The following is a 20,942-nucleotide window of genomic DNA, read 5'->3' as shown; positions in this document are numbered from 1 at the left end:
AGCTGTCAACCTCCAAAACCCACCCGGGGAACGAGGGAGGTCGAGGCCAAAACTTGGCCAATTTCTGCACATCTTGCAATTCAATCTGGAGCCCCTTTGCTGTCTTTCCTTCTCCTGAACCTACTCTCAATGTTGACAGCACTGGGCGATTTCTGTATTTGCCAGAGTCTTCTCGTGGGAGGTGGGCTCCGGGCCCTCTCGGAAACCCTCCGGAGACCGTGGGGATGAGGCAGCGCTCAGCCAGAGAAGTCTTGGAGCCCAGGACCAGCGCTTCAAGTGCACCGAGCGGGAGGCAGGGGCGCAGGGAGGGAGGCTCTGGACCGGCCGCCTCTGCCGACTCTGGCCCCGGTGCAGGTCAAGGCTTGGGCCTGGGGATTTCCTTTCAAAGGTGACTTAGAACAGCTTCATTAGGGTAGCGCCCTCCCAGGAGGGCCCTAATGGCGTGTTTGGCAGAGTCAGCGAAACGCGGCGCCCTGCAGCTCCAGCGGCGGGGGAGCGCCCTCTCCCGCGCCCTCGCCCTCTCCCGTGTGGGGCAGCTGCGCGCACGGGGCCATTTGCAGCGCAAGCAGCCTAGTGTGCGGCCGCGGCGCCCAGGTCGGAAGGGAGGCGGCATCATGGAGCTGAAGAAGGACATCAACGCCGTATCTATCGACATGCTGCTGATCGTGCACTCGGAGAAGCGGCGCGCCGCACAGGGTACGCACTCAGACCAGCAGGCGGACCCGAGCGCGCTGCTGCAGCGCCGAGGAGGTAACGCGCGCCCGACCCGGGTACCCGGGTCCCCCGGCACCTCGGCCTCCTTGCCACAGGGCCCGCCCGCCGGGGGGCGCCCATTGCTCCCCCGAACGAGGTCTGCGAGCCCGACCCTCTCCCCCATGGCTGCCGTCGCTTCCCCGCAGTGGCACCGGCGTCCCGTGGCAACGCGCAGTCCCGTGGCAACGCGCAGCCCCGTGATTGCCCCAGTTTGACTCCCTGTGCAGGCCTGTGGGTGCTTCCGTCACCCCTGGGAGTCTTTTTCCTCCCAGCCACTCCCTGACGGGGAGAGCAAGACTGGAAGATACCCTGGAGGAAGGCGGCCAGAGCCTCAGAGCTCACTCACGGGTAGCAGAGGCCTGCTCCCCTCCCGCAGCACACTGCAGGGCACAGGGGACGCTGGGAAACCTTTGTGCTGAGTCAGCCTTTGAGATGGGGAGCGCCCTGTGTGGCCCTGCACAGTTTACAGCCTCAGTTTCTCCTTTCTTGAGACTTTCTCCTAGCCTTCTATAGATGGCAGGCATGAAAGGCGTAAAAGGAACGCAGTTTTGGATAGGGTAAGATTTGAAACCTGCTGTCTCCACTTGAACTTATCCATCAATTTTACTTGTCCTACATATTTTCTGGGTAAATTTATAAATTGTAGATTGGTAAAATAAAGTGACTGTTTACAGAGTGATTGTGGAAAGCAGGATCCGGGCCTCTCTGTTCTCCAGACGACAGAACACAATGTGAATAGAGTGCAGATGGATGGTAAGGAAGGTTAAATAAGCCCCTGAAAAGCCAGAGAACCTCAGGGTCCTGGATGGCAAGCTGTCTCCGAGGCTGGTGTGAGGATGCACTAGGCGGACTGTGGGCCAGTTCTTTAGAAGTTAGGCCTGACAGTCCATGCAGGAGAATGACTTCTGCCTCTCTCCTCCCCTCCAGCTCTGGAGCTCCTTGGAATTCCTGCTGCTGCTCTGCCCTTGGTTCTTCTGTCCCCAGAGCCTCTGTGCACATTGAACATCCACCTTCCACCTGCCTTGCTAAAGTAATGCTGCTGTGGATGGCCTTGCCACTACCAGCCACATAGGCTAGAGCTGCCTCCGGAGCCCTGGGGACTTCCTGGGAAGGCAGGCAGGGGAAAGAAACAGAATCTGGAGGGCTGAGTATGTTGACAGGCACTCTAGTCTCAGGGCTGATTCCTGACTGAAGCAGGAGTTGTTTGGATTCATTGGCTCTTTAGTTCTCAGAGCTGCTCTTGGGAGAAGGGGAAATGGCCTGTCCAGGGTATTTGTAGTTAGAAAATCAGCAGAGGGCATCAACTTCTTGATAGAAATGAGACTGCTCTGAATACATGTACCACAGTCCAGAATGCCTTCTCCAGTGTATGGTGAGGCCTAGTTCCAGGTCAGCCCACAAGTCCCACGATCCTCTCTGATCACGTCACTTCTAAAGACTCTGACACTAGAAAGGGCAAAGAATGCAGAGAAGCCCAGGAAATACCAGGCATCAGGACTGTCCTGAGAGGTGCCCAACACCCAGCACAAACTCGCCATGACTCCAGACTAATGGATGCACACTTGTGACTGTGACAGAGAAAAAAAGACCCCTAATGGCTGGGCCCTTTCTGCTGAGCTTTTTCTCCAAATATTTTCCTGATGGCCGTTTCTCACAGATGCTATGAGTGACAGTGTAGAGATCTCTGTCACTTATTCACAACCAGAGCAGAGAGGAGGGAAAGTGCATGACTTTTGATGCCTGGTGGTCAACAATGATATTCAGGAGACCCCAGGGTAAGCCAGCCTGCAGACCCCCTCCTCAAAAAACAGCCTAAGGGAGGAAAATGCCCAACAAGATCAGCTTGGTCCAAAGCCTCCCATGGGTGCAAAGATCTAAAACAAACCCATGATCACTTTCAGGTATCTCCTCCTTTCTCCTCCGCACTCCAGGTCCTCCACTGGAGAGTGGATCTTCCTTGGCTATGTAAAAGAGGGCCTAGACTCCATGTCAGAAAAGATCAAGGCTCAGTTATTGTTGCAATGAAGAGGATGGAGTAATCTGTAACCAGTGGCCCTTCTGCTGGTGGCCTTGTGGAAGAAAAGAGTCAGGGGGACAAGAAGGCAAGGAGAGTGTGGACAGGCTAGATCACTAGGAATTTGGGCTACAGAGCCAGCAGATGTTCTCTCCCATTTCTGTAAGGCATCCTCCCAGTCATTTCCCTCAAACAGTTCTTCTCCAAAACGTGCCTGAAAGCCCTCAACTCCTATCAGAAAGTAAAGTGCATATATTCCTGCGGCAGTAGAGGATATAGCCTATAGCTGCCTGCAGCAAGACCCAATGAGCTTCGAAGTTTCAGGCCTTATCCCAAAAATCTATGTGATTTGTGTATTCTACTCCATAGGTGTGTCATGAGGGTTCCAAGTGGTAAGTCACTGGCCCTGGCTATGGGGGACTCTGCAGAAAAGAAGGGTGTTAAGAAGGGAGTGGCGGCCCCTGAGTGGTTGAGAGGGCTGGAGAATGAGACTCAAGGCTGAACTTCCAGGAACAGTGCCATCAGCAGTACCACAGAGCTGGTCTAGTGAGGAAACCTCCTCGGCCACCAAGGAGCCCTGAATACTCCTTCCGCGCCAGAATCTCAATTTTATTGCAGCAGCACCCGCTGCCAGAACGTATCCCCGTGCTGTGCCAGGAACTCGACCTTGCGGCTACCACTTGCAGCCGCAGCCAGAGTGAGAGCTTTCCTTCCCTTCCCTGTTGCATCACCAGGTCCCAAGGCAGAGTGAAACACAGGTACATCAGATTGGCCATGGCTAGGCCATACGTGTTTACCCTCTAGCTGCAAGGGAGGCCAAGAGAACTGGCAACTGTCATTTTCCGTTCCCATTGGGATTGACGGTCTTAGCCCACTCCTCCCACTCTATATCAAGACTCTAAAAGTGAGTGATTCACCACTTACAGAAATAGGCAGGCAACATGGATAGCAAATGACTTCTAAAATAATGCTTTCATGTGTATGCAGAGGAGAGGTGGAAGTGGAAAATGGGCATCTCTACTACAAAAATTCTCCCCAAATGATCCTGATAACCAACCCCACTGCCCTTGAAAACTGTTTTAACACTTTTTAGATGTTTTGAATTTTGAGAGTTGCATTCATTTCCTCAGGGGCATCTGATTCATGGGTAACCTCTCTCAGATTCCAAGAGAGCCAAGATCCACCTGCTCTACCATAACCCAGATAAGTCTGCAACTGGCACATCACTCTTTTGCCCTGGGTCTCCCGCCTCAGAGAAACTTGTTATTTTGCAGGATTCCAAGGCATTGGAAATGGAGTCCGAAGATGGCAGAAATTAGAAGGAAATGACCTTCACGGTAAATTCTCTTTTTCCTTTCAACCTATAGGATTTAATACATTGAATAATAACTGGAAGGATTGGGTTTCACTCATTTGAAGACTGGCCCTAGATATCTAACCACTGAACAGAAAGTGGCTGCTCCTGACCCAGCCAGGCCTCTAGGACCACTGTGACTGTGGGAAGTGGTCCCTGGTGTCAGGTCCCCTGCTCTCCTGGAGGCTATGGCTGAAGAACAGGAACTTGAGCACCCATTTGTTTGCTGGCTGAGCTGTAGGGGAGGACTTAACATCCCTTGGGATGGTGAGGTTTGAGTGTGCTCCTATGAGAGGCAGCCATCTATGTTTTGAAAATGTTTCCCAGCAGAGAGGACAGTGGTCTGCCTTGGGACGGTATGACTTGAGGCCTGAGAAGATGCCACTTAAGGGTTCTATAGCTTCCTGCTGGCCTGGACCCAAAATACAATAAGAAGTCAGCTTCCAAAGCCTCTTTTTTCTGGTGCCAGGCATCTGCCACCCCAGGCCCAGGATCTCTTTGGGAACACTAAGGGGCCAACTATAATAGGCTTTATTCTATTCCCTTTAGAGTTCATTAGCCCAGCCTCCAGGGACAAACATCAGGGACATTGCACAGTGGGCACATGAGGGTTCTAGTAGAGACCAAACCTCTACTCCCAGAACCCCAGTAGAGAACTCCATCCACTCCCAGCTAAGTGAGCCCTGGGATCAGATGACTGGTTTATCAAATGCCAGTCTAAAGGAACCACCCTCCATGACACAAATGTGGAAATAGGATTGCAGATGAATAGGACTAAACTGCTAGGTTCTACCATCCTTTTGACAATAATGAAAGGGAAAGATGAAGTTCTAAAAGTGAATTCATTCACTCATTCTGTCCACAAATGCCTAGAGTGCTTACTTTGTGCCAGGCATGAGTCTAAATATTGGAAATGAAACAGTGAAAAAGACAACCAAGAACACTGCCCTCAGGGGAGCTGTGTGAAAATGATTGGAATTGTAATGCACTGCAGGTGAGTCTCGACACCCTGGAGGTGAAGAGTGTTCCTATGTTCCCTGCCTTTGGTAGGAGTCCTCAAGACACACCCTCCACCCCTACCCTGCCACTGCCAGGGAACCACCCCCTCTGTGACCTAACCTATAGACATGCATGGGTGCAATGGCTTCCCTGTAACCTTGCTACAGGGGCCATCAGTTGGTAGACATGCCAGTTTTAGCTCTACTGAAGTAGACACCAAAGCTAACAAAACTCTGCTATGGGCTACTGAGAATTTTGATAAGAATCAGACCCCCAGAGACCTGTTAGCCACAGAAATGGCCATGCAGGGCATGGAAGGTATGCATGCTCGGCCCATGTGTGAGTGGGTGAGCGGGCAAGCAAGCCACAGGTGGAAGCAAAGAAGCACAGCATCCTTGTTGGTTGCAGCTCTCTCATACCTTGCCTGAGTTGTCTGACACTCATCTTAGGGCTTCTCAGGCATGTTATTACATCAGGAGAAGATTGAAATATACTGAATTCATTCTATTTTTACCATCTTCTGGGTTTCTGATTTAGGAGAAGGTTAGTGGAAAAATATCACAAAACACAAAGTGACACATTGACTATTACAAGACCATTACAAGACTCTTGTAAAAGACATGAAGTGAGTCTTAGCACTATGTGTCAGCTGATAGAAGATGATTAAAATAGTCCTTACAAAACCACCATGAGAACTGGGAGTTTCAGGTACATGCAGGGCTGGAGAGAGGCTCTCCAGAGGCCCTGAGCCCAGAAAAAAATGACACTTCTACCATTCCACCAACATGTGTAAAGCAAAATTTCATTTATTTTTCAAATGGTACGTTTACATGCATGCAGAAATCAAAATTAGTTTCTCTCTGTGTTTTCTGATGCTGAGATTCTGAGTGCAGGTATTGAAGCTGACCTTTTCTCATACCTGTCTTACCGGTGCCCAAGGCACCCAGCCCTGGTAACCAGCAGGCTGCCCAGCCCTGGTAACTGGATGGCTTCCATCTTAGAAGGAAGTGGCTGATGGCATGTGCTGGTGGAGTGCACACAGACGCTGCTGAGCATGGGGTTGATCCAGAAGGGCGCATATTCCCCCTGTTGCTACCCCGTGCACTGCTTGGGCTGGGGCATTGGCAGGGTGCTGAGACTAGAGAGCTCCAAACTTTTCGAAGCAGCAGGTGTTTGGGCCCAGCCGCCTCCTCACCCCCGCCACCCCACCCCGATAGCTTGCCCAGCAACGGGCTTCCCCTGCTGTGATTGGCTACTTTCCTTGGTCCTGGACAAAGTCTGCCTAGTAGCACAGGGACTGACGCTCCACAGCTAAAGGGAAACCAATTGTGCAGCCTTGACTATAAATACCCCACAGCAGCTATGCCAGCCAATCACCCTCCTTGAGGATTCCCTTCCCGGATTTTGTTTCCTCCCTCAGGCAGCCGAGGCACTGCCAGCTGTGCCTGCAGGAGGCGGCCCTGGCCTCCCTGTCCTCGCCTGGTCTGGGGCTCCAGCCCTGCATGCCACATCACCCTGTATTGGAATACACAGTGGACCTGGCCCTCGGCTGACTAGTGTGGGGCTCAGGGACCTAGCTGCGCCTGTTCACAGGAGAAGGCTGGAGCAGGCAGGCTTTCCAGGGCAAGACCCTGTCAGGTGGATCACAAATCCAGCCTGGCTCAGTACCTCACCCCCTACCTTGATTGGCTTCTGCGTGGGCCCAGGCATGGGAACCACTGAGTGGCTCATCTGCACAAGAAGAATCATCTAAATGGACCTGTTCAGGCCAATGCCCCAGAGGCATACTTGTTTCCACACTGAGGCACTGGTCCCAGTGGTCACCTCCAGTGACAAGCCCACTGCAAGCCAGCAGGAAGCTATAGAGAGAAGATGGCAGGCCAGGGTGGTAGTGGTGGGTGAACCTCCAGCTGCCACCATCCTCCCCTTGCCCAGCCTTTCCCCCACCCCTCTGAAGCAGAGGTTCAAGGGCAGCCTCACTAAGAGCAGGCCACAGCAGCAACTGTAAAGAAGGGAGGAAAGGTCATGCTTCCCGTAGGAGGGCAAGTAAGCCTGTGACCTCCCACTTCTTGGCCAATGGCAGGAACTAGGCATCACTCCATGGCAGCCTGACTCCACTAGGCACTGAGGACAACTCTGTGTCCCAGGGACAGAAATATCCCAGCATGTGGAGAGAATGTGCGTAGAGTGCATGCCCTGCAAATGCTTGTGAAACAGAACCAAACTACACATCATCCCGTCTCCTAGGCTGCTTCTTCTCATCGAGAAGCAGGAGGCTCAGCCGGGCGCAGTGGCTCACGCCTGTAATCCCAGCACTTTGGGAGGCCGAGGCGGGTGGATCACGAGGTCAGGAAATCAAGACCATCCTGGCTAACACGGTGAAACCCCATCTGTACTAAAAATACAAAAAAATTAGCCAGGCGTGGTGGCGGGCGCCTGTAGTCCCAGCTACTCGGGAGGCTGAGGCAGGAGAATGGCGTGAACCCAGGAGGCAGACAGAGCTTGCAGTGAGCGGAGATCACGCCACTGCCCTCCAGCCTGGGGGACAGAGCAAGACTCTATCTCAAAAAAAAAAAAAAAAAAAAAAAAAAAAGAAGCAGAAGGGCTCAACTGGGAGTCAGAAGACCTGGGGTTTAAGTCCCAGGTCAGAACCTCCCAGCCTGCTCCACAGAAAGGTGTGAGGATCAGTGGGGCATCTGTGTATGGACAGTGCTTTTGAAACTGTGCCTAATGACGCCAAAGTTGGGAGTTATGGCTACAAAGACCGTGGAAGACTGGTAGCCTGTTCCAGAAGAAACCCAGCGTGTGCTGGCACATGATAAGGGGCACAAGGGGTATGTGCACATGGGCTTCCAGGCATTTGTCTCCATGCACAGTGTCATTGTGCTGGTTTGCACATGTGCACACTGTGAGGGTGCACACACATTTAGGCCTGGGGATGTGCTTGGCCCTCGCCGGCCCACCTTTCCTGCAAACACATACAGCCCTTTGCTCTGCCTGGGGTCAATTCCCCAGTGGTCACTGCAGGCCTCTCTGTCTTCCTTAAATAGAAAACTTGGTGGAGAAGCAGCACCCTCAGCAGCCCCAGGTGATCACTTCCTACAACAGCCAAGGTAAGTGATTCACTGCTAGCCATGACCTCCCCTGCAGACGTGTGCCCCGACCTGATGCTCTGGCCAGTGACAGCCCAGGATGTGGAGCTCAGACTATGGGGAGCAGGGTCCTCTCTGCGCCCATGGGTTTTGGAAAACCCTTTTCCTCTCCCTGTGTCTCACGGGAAGCAGCAAGAGGCTGCACAGTCTGAGTCTTCCCCTCACCATGAGATCAAGAAATAAAGCCCATGGGCCTCAGAGCCCGCTGCTGTCATCATCTTCACTATTACTGTCATCACTATTCAACATTCAACATTCAGCATTTGTTGAATGCTAACCATGTGCCAGACTTGTGCACTTATTCTCATGTAAATTAAGCTTCACAGTAATCCTGTTTACCATCCTCAAATTACAGATGAGTAAACTGAGGCTTGGAAAGGCTGTCATGTGTCCAAGATCACATGGCCAGCAAGAGTCAGAGCTGTGCAGCCTGACCCCCAGCAAGTCTCAGCTGTTACCCTTCACACATCTCTGCTTCCTCATCTCCCCTGGAAACCAGTCTCCCTCCTGCTGGCTCATGGCATCCAAGCCCTCCCTTGTCCTGACCCATAGCAGTTATTCGGCCTCTCCTGCTGAGACTGAGCCTTCCGAGGGCATCCTATCCAGTGAGTTTGCCACAGCAAGGCAGAGTGAGAGGCACCGTCATTGGGAGTCCTCACTTTTTGGGGACAGACTCTGGGGACTCGGGGAAGGCAGGCAAGAGCATCACTGACTCTACAGTTGACTGGATCTGAGCACATGACAAGATAGAGACAGGAGGGCCCCACAGCAGTGGTGGCGGGAGGCCAGGTTAGAGAGTCTCACTCCCACCGTGGTTAACTGCTCTGCATTAAATACTGGGCCCTGGTGTCCGTGTGCTCTCACAGGCTCAGCCGTAAGAGTTCATCACGCTTGCTCTGAGAGTTGATGTCCTAACCTGCAAGGAAATTATCTGATCAAATTCAGAGGCAGTGACTTCCCCCATGCCCCACATGAAGCAGGAGGACTCTGGAGGCCCTGGAGGATTGGAACCTCTCAGGGAATTGCTCTCTGAAATACAGGTGGACCAGCTTCTCTAGAGGAAGGCGCTGGCAGGTAGTGATGAAAGGCCAGCCAACTGGGGTTACCAGCATGGGGGAGCTGGCTCTCCTCACAGTGCAGGCCAATGTCCCTTTAGGCCAGAATTCCTGAGAGTGCAGCTCTAGGACAGGCCTTAGAGACCTCTGTGGGCCCAGCAGGACCTGCCACCAGCCCTAGAAACCACAAGGAAAAGCCCACATGCTGTTGCTTCTCGAAAATGAACTCAACTACACATGGCTCAACACAAAAAAAAGGACTCAGAGATATCTGGCTCTAATGAGAGTGGATTAGCACCACTTACCTCACTTAGTGAAGAAGACAGACAAAGGCCGCTGTCCTTGTGGAGCTGACATCCTAGTGAGGAGACACAGACAATCCTGACAAGTCAAACACCCTGATCCAGATAAAGCATGAGGGGAAGTGAAGCAGGAAGGATGATAAGGAGTGTATGTGGGAATGGGGGTCTGGGACTGTGCAGGGGTGTGTATTCATTTTCTATAGCAGCTATAGGAAATTTCCACAAATGAGGTGGCTTAAAATATCACAGATTTGTTCTCTCACACTTCTGGAGCCCAGAAGTCCAAAATCTGTTTTACAGGGCTAAAGTCAAAGTGTCAGCAGGGCTGGCTTTTTTTAGAGGCTCTAGGGGTGCCTTCGTTACTTGCCTTTTCCTGCTGCTAGAGGCTGCAGGCCCACCATGGCTTGTGGCTGCCTCACTCCAATCTCTGCTTCCATTGTCACATTGCCTTCTCTGCTTATAAATAGCTGAATCTCCCCGTGCTCCCTTGTATAAGGATATGTGTGGTTGTATTCAGGGCCCAGCCAGATAATCAGGATGGTCTCTCTATCTCGAGATCCTTAATTTAATCACAACCGCATAGTCCTCTTTGCCGTATAAGGTAACATTCACAGGTTCCAGCGATTCTGGCATGGATATCTCTAAAGGTCATTCTTCAGCCTATCCCAGGGGACAATTTAAAGTGGAGTAGGTGAGAACGGTCTCATTGGGAAAGTGACATCTAAGCAAGGAAAGAAGTGAAGAACAAATGATGTGGGTATCTGGGGAAGGGCTTCCAGCAGAGGGAGCAGTGAGCGTGAAGGCCCCCGGGTAGGAGCGTGTCTGCGTGTTCAAGGAGCAGGCAACTGTGCTGTGGAGAGGAAGGGAGGGGCATGGGCAAGGTGGGGGTAGCAGGAGAAGAGTCAGAGAGGACACAGGGCAGAGTTGGCAGGGCCTGGGAGGCTTCTAATCTGAGTGCGATTGGAAACCATTAGATGGTTGTAAACATGACAGCCTCCAACGCGTAGAGAATAAACAGAGGGGGCAAGGTTGGAAACAAGACAACCCTTAAGAGGCATCATGATAATCCAGCAGGAGACGTTCCCCCACGGTGTGAATTTGGGGTATACGAGAAAGAGAGGAGTCAAGGCTTGGGACCTGAGCAATGGGGAGGATGAAGGTGAGGGAGATGCAGGAGGAGCAGGTTGGGAAAGAAACATGAATTCAAATATGGCTTTGTGGAGGTTGGTGCCAGCACCTGCCATTTTGGAAAGCAGTGGCCAGGGAATCGTTACTCCATGTGCCACTTTCTTATTCATCCCATGAGCCTTGACAACCTTTGGGCTCTGTTCTGAGAACCACACCAGCCCTGAGAGAAGCCTTCTTGGAAGCTCTATCACAGTAATAGCGGTGACCAGAGGCGGGACACTTGGTGTGTGCCAGATATTAAGCTAAGCCCCTCTCATGGCTCACCTCATTCAATCTCCACACCCACCTTCTGTGGAAGGTTCTCATCCTCATTTTACAGATAGAGAAGCTCAGAGAGATTTAAATAACTTGCCTGAAGTCGCACAGTTAGCACATTCCAGACCCAGAAGTGGAACCCATGTCTGTGTGCTCTCGAAACCGGCGGGCTTAACTACTCCACCATACTGTCCCTTCCATACAGGGCAGGGACCGATCTGGTGGTGTTGATCTGGGTGCAGTACCCCCACCCAACCCCCACCCTCAACGTGCAGCCTAAGGTTTCAGTCTGAACTCGTTGCTCAGAATGCTTCAACATTGTCCCTCCTCCTCAGCCTCTCTTTCAATGATAGACTTTATGCAACAGGTGACAAAGGAACATTGGAATCCTGGGTCAGGGAAGGGGCTTTGGAGATGGATCTGTAGTGGGTGTGTGGGTTGAATGAATGGAAGGTGGGTAATCACAAGGAGCCCCTGCAAAGGACTTTTATTTTTTTTATTTTTTTTGAGACAGGGTCTCACTCTGTGGCCCAGGCTGTATCACAGCTCACTCCAGCCTCAAACTCCTGGGCTCAAGTGATCCTCCTTCCTCAGCCTCCCGAGTAGCTGGGGCCACAGGCGAGTGCCACCACATGGCTGGGTTTTTTTTTTTTTTGTAGAGATGGGGTCTCACTATGTTGCCCAGAATGGTCTCAAACCCCTAGGCTCAAGTGACCCCCCTCCCTCAGCTTCCCAAAGTGCTGGGATTACAGGCATAAGCCACCATGCCTGACCCCAAAGGACATTCTTGGGGAGTCAGTTTTCTGTTGGGGCTTCTGTCCTCGAGGTCATCAGCCCTTATTCCCATGCAAACACTTTGTAGAGTAGCCTTCTTTGATCATGCGTGCACTGGGGTCAAAGTGCCATGTTTCCAGACCTCAGACCTCCCTGTGGAGCTCCAGCCCATAGAAGGAATCATGAACAGTCCTTTGTTTTCAGTTCCTAATGGAAGCCAGGGGCAGGGCTGCCAGTGATGACCTTCATCATGCACACCAGCAGATGCCTAGTCGCAGCCCTGAGCTCTGGAACACTAGCTTGTCATCTCACAATGAGAGCTGCTGAGCGGGGTTTTCATGCTGTGTCTGGCAGTACCCCCTAAGGGTGGTGTTCCAGCATGTTATACAGAGCTAGATAGTCCCTGTCACCATCTAGCATGCTCGTTCCTGGGATGTCACTGCTCTCCACTTCCTGACTACTGCATCCTGGGTGGAATCACAGCATGTCTCTGTTGAATACCTAACCAGGGACTATTTAAGGGTATTTTTTTTTAAACTACCAATGCTTTAGCTGTTTTTCTGACTCTAAGCTACTGCAGGAAAAAAAAAAAAAAAAAAAAAAACTCCAAGGTAGAAGAAAAAAGGCTGTAAATGTGCCAACCTGTTATAGAAAAAGTTAACAAACACCTTAAACCAATGATGGCAAGTATTTCACATAAATCCCATGACCCCTGCACACATATATACACCCGTGCACATGCACACACACACACACCTGACAGTCTTTGTTAATTGATCCCTTCAGGCAGCCACTTCCAATCAGTCAGAGTTAATGAAAAACATGAAACCTGTTTGCCATACTGCGTTAGGTGTTCTGAGCCAATTAGGCCTTTAGATAAATCCTGATTGAAACCTGAAGAGATCTGGAGAGCAGCTGTCAGGTAGGAGAAACCTGACTGGGTGAAAGGCAGGTGCAGGGCAGTAAGCATGTGGACATTCTCATGCTTGCCTGTGTGCTCTGTTCCTGAGAAGGTGGGGGAAAAGCAAGGAGACCTGGCGGGGTCTAGGAAAGGGGCCAGGGAGCCACTTCTGAGGATTAGCAGAAAATAATCTCTAACAAGCTCTTAACTAAGATGGTCAAAACTGCAGCTTCAGAAATGTGACTTTGTTGACAGCTGGTGGAGCTGGGGAGGGGTGCATGAGAGAGGTCAGCCAGGCAGCCTGGAATCCCAGGAAGGGCCTCCTGTAGGTTTGGTTGTGATGGTTCATAGTCAAGATTAGAATAATGTACTGTGCTGTACTTAGGCTGTACTTAGGGTTTAGATCTGACTGCAAATTTTGCTCCAGATGATCTACTCTCTGTTAGAGATTGGCCACGTTAATATTGTTTCTTAAATTAAGAGTTTTATTTGATCCAGGAGTGTCATAGCCAGCAAACTCTCTCCACTCCATGCCCTAAGGAAGCATGAAGCTATATTGTGAATGCTCTTCCCCTTGAAACAGCGTGTCCAGCCCAGGCCCAGTTCCTGGAGCCAGCAAAGCCTCCCAGTGGTGCCCTCACACACCTGTAAGTGAGAGCAGGAATCACACTCCTACGAAGATCAGGGAGGCCGAGAAATGGGCTGTTTTCCTTGAGGGAATGCTAAGCAGCAGCACAGCTTTGGGGGAGAACCAGGAAGTGGGATTCAGGAAAATATTGGACATTGACGCCTGTCCAAGAGGGAAGAGGAATCACAGAAAGGAGAGAAGGGATTAGAAATAGTGATGGCTGGAGCTTCTGGGCCAGGGCCATGCTCCGAACATGAGCCCACCTCAACACCCTGCCCTGGAGGGACTTTAACAGCAGTTTGTTTTTCAGCTTGATCTCTCTTTCACAGAGAGACATGGCAGAAGTGGGACATGGCTAATACCCATGGAGACATGGCTCAGGACACCTAACACAGGGTGGCAAACAGGTGTCATGTTTTTCATTAACTCTGACTGATTGGAAGTGGCTGCCGGAAGCAACTAATTAACAGACTGTCAGGTGTGTGTGTGAAAGTACCTGGGCATTATGAGAAGTTTGGGGAAGAGATTCATTGTTGAACCCTAGGCCGGTAAGTTGTTCACTTTTGCAGTTTCTCTAAGCGTATGGAGATTGTTCCAGTCCAGCATTCTCCAAATTGTGTTTGACAAAATAGTATTGGGTCAAATCGAGTTCTTTACTACAGGACTACTCAGATCATTGTGTATTGTGACCTATGAGAGGGGAGAGAGTGAACATGTTTCTCAATTCATTTTTCACAAGGCATCTTGAAGTCAAGTACCACTTAGCACCCGCTTTAAAAGACACCTCAGAGGGTTTGAGGTGGAGAAAGTGGAAAGGAGAAGAACAGGCCCATGCCTCACTCATGATGGGAAGACACACAGGAAGTATTTGCTGATGGTGACAGCACCCAATCCTATGACCAGAACTGAATTATGCCTTGAACTCTGAAATACTTAATGTTTTAATTATAAACTCACAAGCTGATTTTCTCTCAACATGGAATATGCTAGAAACTACACTTCAAAATGAATGTTAACCCCTTCAAAGCTACGCTTGGCAGAGGCCACATTGTATCTTTTCAAATTGTTTGAGAATGACCCTCTTTGGCATGCAGAACAAGTTTATGAGTTACACAAAAAAGACAGTATTGTTATTCTACGAAAAATAATTGCAACGCATTTAGCAGGCAAAGGGTTATAAAAGGAGGTTTTACAAAATCAACGAGGAAAAAATAATACTTCAATAGGAAAATAGCCAATTCACAACATAAGAATTTAAAATGGTAAATAAGTATATGCAAAGAATACTACAATAAAACTAAATGTACAAAGCAACCAGGTATTATTATTCATTGATAAAAATTTAAAGGGTTGATAAAACCAAACATCAGTGAGTGTATGTGTGATCTACTTTTGCGTTACAAACCACCACACAACCTAGCAGCTTTAGACAATAAGCATTTACGAGCTCACCAATCTGCAGTTTGGCTAGAAACTCTCATTGGATCCATACCCAGCTGATCTTGGATCTTGGGTGGGCTTGCTCATGTGCTTGTTGTCAGCTGGTGGGTTGGCTGGAGACCAGCTGGTCTGGGATAGCCTCACCCGAGAGGCTATGCTCTGCTCCATGTGAGCTCTCATCTACAACCTGGCTCATTCACATGGCAGTTATGGCTGGGATCCCAAGAATGAGAATGGAAACCTCAAAGTCTCTAGAAGCCTAGACTCAGAACTTGTGCAACATCACTTCTGCCATGTGCTAATTGGCCAAACCAAATCAAAAGCCCAGCCCAGATTCAAGGGGTGGAACAAAAGACCTCTCATTGGGAGGAAGTGCAAAGTATTGCACTTTGTGACCAATTTTGCAATCAAGCACAGCGAGAATGTGCAAAATGGGCATTCTCTTGCATAGTACTGATGAGCTCATAAACTGATAAAATCATTCATGAGAAAAATTCGCCAATATCTAACAAAAGCCTTTAAAATATCCATATTATTTGATTCATACTTAAGAATTTATTCAAAGGAACTGATTTGCAATGTGTGCAAATCACTTTACATACATACAAAGATGTATGTACCAGAGTGTTCATTGCATCGTTTCTAATAGCAAAACTGTGAAAAGCTAAATATTCAACAAATAGGGATTGCTTATATGGATTATAAACCATCTACAAAATAGAATACTATGCAGCCATTTGAAATGATAACATATGGCTATGCTTACTGACATGTAAAGATTTAAATGAAGAAAGCAGATTATGAAAAATATGTTTACTGTAATCTGCTTTGGATTTTTAAATGTAGAAATGAAGTCTTAAAGGAGTTTCACTTTCTACTTTATATCTTTCTGTGCCATCCAAGTTTTTGTTTTAATTCTGCTTGGTTTTTTTTGTGTGTGGTTGGTATTTTTGCTTTTATTTTTATTTTAAATTAACATACAGTAAAATTGAATTTTTGTAGTGTGCAGTTTTGATTGCTAACACATGCATAGATTTGTGTAACCACCACCATGATGGTTACCATCATCAGAATATACAGAATACACCACCATCAGAATATACAGCAGTTCTATTACCCTCTTTAAAATTATCTTGTATGGACTCTAATCCTCCCATCACTCTTAAGAGTTCCCTTGTGTTGTTGCAAAGTACTTTTTTTTTTTTTTTAGACAGACTCTCGCTCTGTTGTCCAGGCTGGAGTACAATGGCACGATCTTGGCTCACTGCAACCTCTGCCTCCCAGGTCCAAGCGATTCTCCTGCCTCAACCTCCCAAGTAGCTGGGGTTACAGGTGCCTGCCACCACACCCAGCTAATCTTTGTATTTTTAATAGAGATGGGGTTTCACCATGTTGGCCAGGCTGGTCTCAAACTCCTGACCTCAAGTGATCCAACCACCCCGGCCTCCCAAAGTGCTGGGATTACAGGCGTGAGCCATCATGCCCAGCCGAGAACTATTTCTTGATACAGATGTACCACAGGTTGTTTATCCAGTTCACTCACTGAAGGACTTTTCAGTTGTTTCCAGTTTGGGGTGATTATGAATAGAGCTGCTATATAAACATTTGTGTACAGGTTTTTGTGTGAACATAAGTTTTCATTTCTCTGGGATAAATGCCCAACAGGGCAATTTTTAGGTTGTATGGTAAGTACATGTTTTGTTTTATAAGAAACTGCCAAACAATTTTCCAGAGTGACTGTTCTATTTTACAATCCCACTAGCAATATATGAGATCCAATTTCTTTGCATCCTTGTCAGCATATGATATTATCACTATTTTTAAATTACAGTCACCCCTCAGTATACATGGGGGATTGGTTCCAGGACCACCCACATATAACCAAATGTGGGCATACTCAAGTCCCACAGTCGTCCCTGCAGAAACCCCATATAGGAAAAGTTGGTCCTCTACATGCGAGTTTTGCACTCCACGAACAGTACTCTGCATCTGCATCTGGTAGAAAAAAAGGACATATGAGTGGACTTGTGCAGTTCAAAACCATGTTGTTCAAGGGCCAGTTGTATATTATTGCTCTTCTAATAGACGTAATGTCTCATTTTGGTTTTAACTTGCCTTTTCCTAATGGCTGATGATGCTGAACATCTTTTCATGTGCTTATTTTCCATCCATAATCTCTTTTATGGTAAAATATCTGTTCTTTTTCCCTTTTTCCAATTGAATTGCCTTTGCACTTTTGTAAAAATTTATTTTGCCATGTTTGTGTGAGTCTATTTTTTATTATTGTTTATTGATCTGTTTATCCTCTTACCAATATCACACTGTTGTGATTACAGCATCTTCATTAATGCATCTTAAAATCAAAGAGTGGGAGTCCTCCCATCTTTTTTTTCAAAATTAGTTTAGTTATTCCAGTTCCTGTGCCTTGATGTCTATATTTTATAATTATGTATTTGCACAGTTCCCCCAAAGTGTTTGGTTGAACTTGTATTAAATCTATAGATCAATTTTGAGAGAACTGCCCACTTGACAATTCTAAGTCTTCCAATCCATAAACATGGTATGTCTCCCTATCTATTTAAGTCCTCTTTAATGTGTTTAATCATATTTTGGAGTTTTCAGTACGCGATTATTACCCATGTTTGGGATTTTTGTTTGTTTTAGATTTAGAACTAATATTTTAATTTTGGAACTATGGGAAATGGTTATTTTTAAATTCCATCTCCAATTGCTTATGGCCAGTATACAGAAATACAATTGATGTTTGTATGTTAACCTTGTATACTGTGACCATGCTAAACTAACTTACTAGTTCTAGGAGCTTTTTCTTGGAGATTACTTGGGATTTTCTATGTAGACAGACATATCAACTATGAATAAGGACAGTTTTATTTCTTCCTTGCCAATCTGTATGCCTTTTATTTCTCTTTCTTGTCTTATTACACAGGGTGGGACTTCTAGTACAATATTATTAGGATCAGTGAAAGTGGACATCTACGACTTGTTCCCAATATTATTCTAAGTTGTAGAAATTATGTACACATAGGTTTTGTATCATTCCTTTATTATTATTTTAATACTTATGAGGGCCTACAGTGATAGCCCTCATTTCATTCCTGATATTGGTGTATTTACCCCTGATTTGTGTCTTACCTCTTTTTTTTCTTGGTCAGATCAGTAAAATCTTTACTGATCTGTTTATCAGTATTATTTTAAAAAGAACCTGCATTTAGTTTCATTCATTATTCTCTGCTGTTGTTTTTAATTTCAGTGATTTATTCTCTCATTTTTATGATTTTCTTCCTTCTGCTTGCCTTGGATTTAGTCTTCATTTCTCTACTTTCTTAAAATGGAAGCTTAGATTGTTGATTTGAAACCTTTCTTTTTTCTGTAATAAGAATTTAATGCTACAAATTTCCCCTTGAAGCACTGCTTTGGCTTCATCTCACACATTTTGATGTGTTTTATTTTCATTTTCAATGAGTTCAAAATATTTTTGAATTTTCCTTGAGACTTCTTCTTTGATCTATGTGTGATGTGAAAGTATGTTAATTTTTAATATTTGGAAATTTTCCAGTTGCTTTCTGATTTTTACTTCTAGTTTAGTTCATTGTGGTCAGAGAAGAGTTTTGTATGATTTCAGTTCTCTTCAACTTTTTAAGGTTTGTTTTGTGACCAAGGATGTAGTCCATCTTGGTGACTATTCAATGGGCATTTGACATGAATGTGTGTTGTGCCGTTATTAGATGGAATCTTTTATAAACATCAAATAAATTTTATTCATTGTGTGGTTCATTTCTTCTATATATTTGCTGATTTTCTTTCAATTAATTCTTTCAATGACTGAAAAATCAGCAAATATATAGAAAATAGATTTGTCTATTCCTCCTTTTCGTCCTATCAGTTCTTGTTTCATGCATTTTAAAACTTTGCTGTTGTTTGACATAGGTATATTGAAGGTTGTTATGTATTCTTGCTAATATTCCTCTGTCCCCGATGTTTTCCTTTCTCTGAAGTTTGCTTTGTCCGATATTAATATAGCAACTCCAGCTTTCTATTATCTTTTCACTTAACCAACCTATATCATAGTAGTTAAAGTTGGATCCTTGGAAACTGAATGTAGTTTAATCTTATGTATTTACCCTTTCTGACAATCTCTTTTTTTAATTAGTATGTTTAGACCATTTACACTTAATGTAATTATTGATACATTTGTATTTAGGTTTTCTACTTTATTATTTGTTTTCTGTTTGTGCCTCTGTTTCCTCTTTCCTGCTTTCCTTTCCTTTCAGAATTACATTTAAATTTGCCTATTAAGTTTTTTACTATATCTCTATATATACCTATTTTTGTATGTATTATATGTACTTAACTTTTCATAGACTAATTATAGTTAATATTAATATTTCAAGTAGAATGAGGAAATCTTACCTCCATATAGGTACATTCACTCTCCTACTCTATGTTGTAGTTGTCATATATTTCACATCTATCAAAAACCTATCAGATGTTATAATTATTTCTTTCAATTATTATTCATATTGTCAAGAACTTGAGAGGAGAGCAGACTAATATATTTATCTAGATATTTACCATTTCTATCCCTCTTCCAAGTTTTCCTCTGGTATAATTTCTCTTCCATCTGAAGAACTTCCGTTAGCATTTCTTTTGGAGCAAGTGTGTTGGTACCAAATTCTCTTGGCTTTACATCACTTTTCACTGGCTACTTTCCATATTTTTTTCTTTAATAGTTTGATTATGCATCTGGACTTGGATTTTCTTACATTTATCCTGTTTAGAATTCACTGAGTTTCTTGAATCAGTAAGGTTTTATGTCTTTTGCCAGATTTCAGAAGTTTTCATTATTTCCTCAAATATTTTCTCTGCATCACATTATTTCTGTTTGCCTTCTGAGACTTCAGTGACATGAATGTTAGACTTTTAGGTATGGACCTACAGATCCCTGAGGCACTATTCACATTTTCTGTTGTTCAAACTGGACAATACCTGCTGATCTATCTTCAAGTTCTCTGTGTTCTCTGTCATTTTCATTCTGCTATTGAGTATATCCAGAGGATTTTTAACCATATTTTTCAGTCTAAAATCTTCACTTACTTCTCCTTTATATCTTCTTTTTATTGCTGATACTTTATATCTTTCCATTTATCTCAAAACTGCTTGCCATTACTTGTTAGAGCATGTTATTGTGGCTGGTTTTTTGTGTGTGGAGTTGGCATCTGTTGATTATCTTTTCCTTTTCAAATTAAGATTTTCCTGAGTCTTTGTAGCTGAGTAATTTTGAATTGTAGACTTTGCAATGCTATACAGATCTGCCCTGCATGTGCACTACCCAGTGGCCAGTCTGGGACCTGGGCATTAATCTACCCCATAGTTTACTTCCTGAAGACTGTGGTATGATGTTTAGGATGAGATCCATGCATGCACAGTTCAGAGGTGACCACAGGAGTCCATCTGCAACTTTATGGAATTGCCTTCTTGAGCTCCCCCCTCTTCATGACCCATTTCTCATTCCTCTACCCAAAAAGCTGGAGCTTCAGTTTCCTCACTCTGCCATATGGGCCTCACAACTGTGTCTGCATCTGGGGCAAATCAGCAGAAAACAGAGAGAAAAAACAATAAATATTTGCCCTCATTTTCTTGGGACTGTAACTTTTCTGGTAGAAGAAAATAGTTATCCTTGCCCCAAAGTTGTAGGTGCCTGCATGGCCACCAACATCACTGCTGCCATTGCTACCAACAGAATTGCCTGGGGACTGAGTTGGGAAATAACAGAATAAAGAGGGGGAAAACGAACAAAAGATTTCTTTCGCTCTCTCTGACTCTTAGGGGTTCCCTTTCTCACTCTGCAGGCCAGAAAGAGAGGATTTCTCTTGTGTGCTCTTTTTCTGCATCCACTGCACCCTTCTGGGTTTGAGAATGCCTTTAAGTTCAGTCTAGATGATACCAGAGGGGGAAGAAGAATGGTAAATTCACTGTCAATTTGCTAATTCTTTAAAAATTCTTCCCAGTCTTTGCCAGTTATTCTATTATTTACTTTGCAGAATCCTCTAATAGTTGCCCCTTACATTCAGTACATTGTTTATAATTGCATTCAGTGGGAGAGACA

At 46.2% G+C, this 20,942-nt stretch overlaps 2 protein-coding genes across 7 annotated transcripts in view; both read left to right on the top strand.

Annotated features, from left to right (window-relative positions):
• The window catches only part of ANAPC13 (anaphase promoting complex subunit 13), a 1,014,760-nt gene that overhangs the window by 847,118 nt on the left and 146,700 nt on the right, over window positions 1–20,942 (top strand). The gene's annotated exons all lie outside the window — the stretch shown is intronic.
• KY (kyphoscoliosis peptidase) overlaps window positions 542–20,942 on the top strand; it is a 49,832-nt gene continuing 29,431 nt past the window's right edge. The window contains exons 1-3 of one of the 4 annotated variants that reach the window (XM_050779617.1): window positions 542–696; window positions 4,042–4,104; window positions 8,171–8,233. In XM_050779617.1, the coding sequence (XP_050635574.1) occupies window positions 615–696; window positions 4,042–4,104; window positions 8,171–8,233 (208 nt within the window). In that variant the 5' untranslated portion in view covers window positions 542–614. Of the gene's footprint in view, window positions 751–4,041; window positions 4,105–8,170; window positions 8,234–20,942 lie in introns of all 4 variants that reach the window. The other 3 variants (XM_050779616.1, XM_050779619.1, XM_050779618.1) reach the window with 3 other exon arrangements.

This window comes from Macaca thibetana, chromosome 2, assembly GCF_024542745.1.
Source record: "Macaca thibetana thibetana isolate TM-01 chromosome 2, ASM2454274v1, whole genome shotgun sequence".
In the NCBI taxonomy this organism is placed as follows: domain Eukaryota; kingdom Metazoa; phylum Chordata; class Mammalia; order Primates; family Cercopithecidae; genus Macaca; species Macaca thibetana.
Note: the sequence above shows the minus strand (reverse complement) of the source record. Positions and strands in the feature narration are given on the sequence as shown.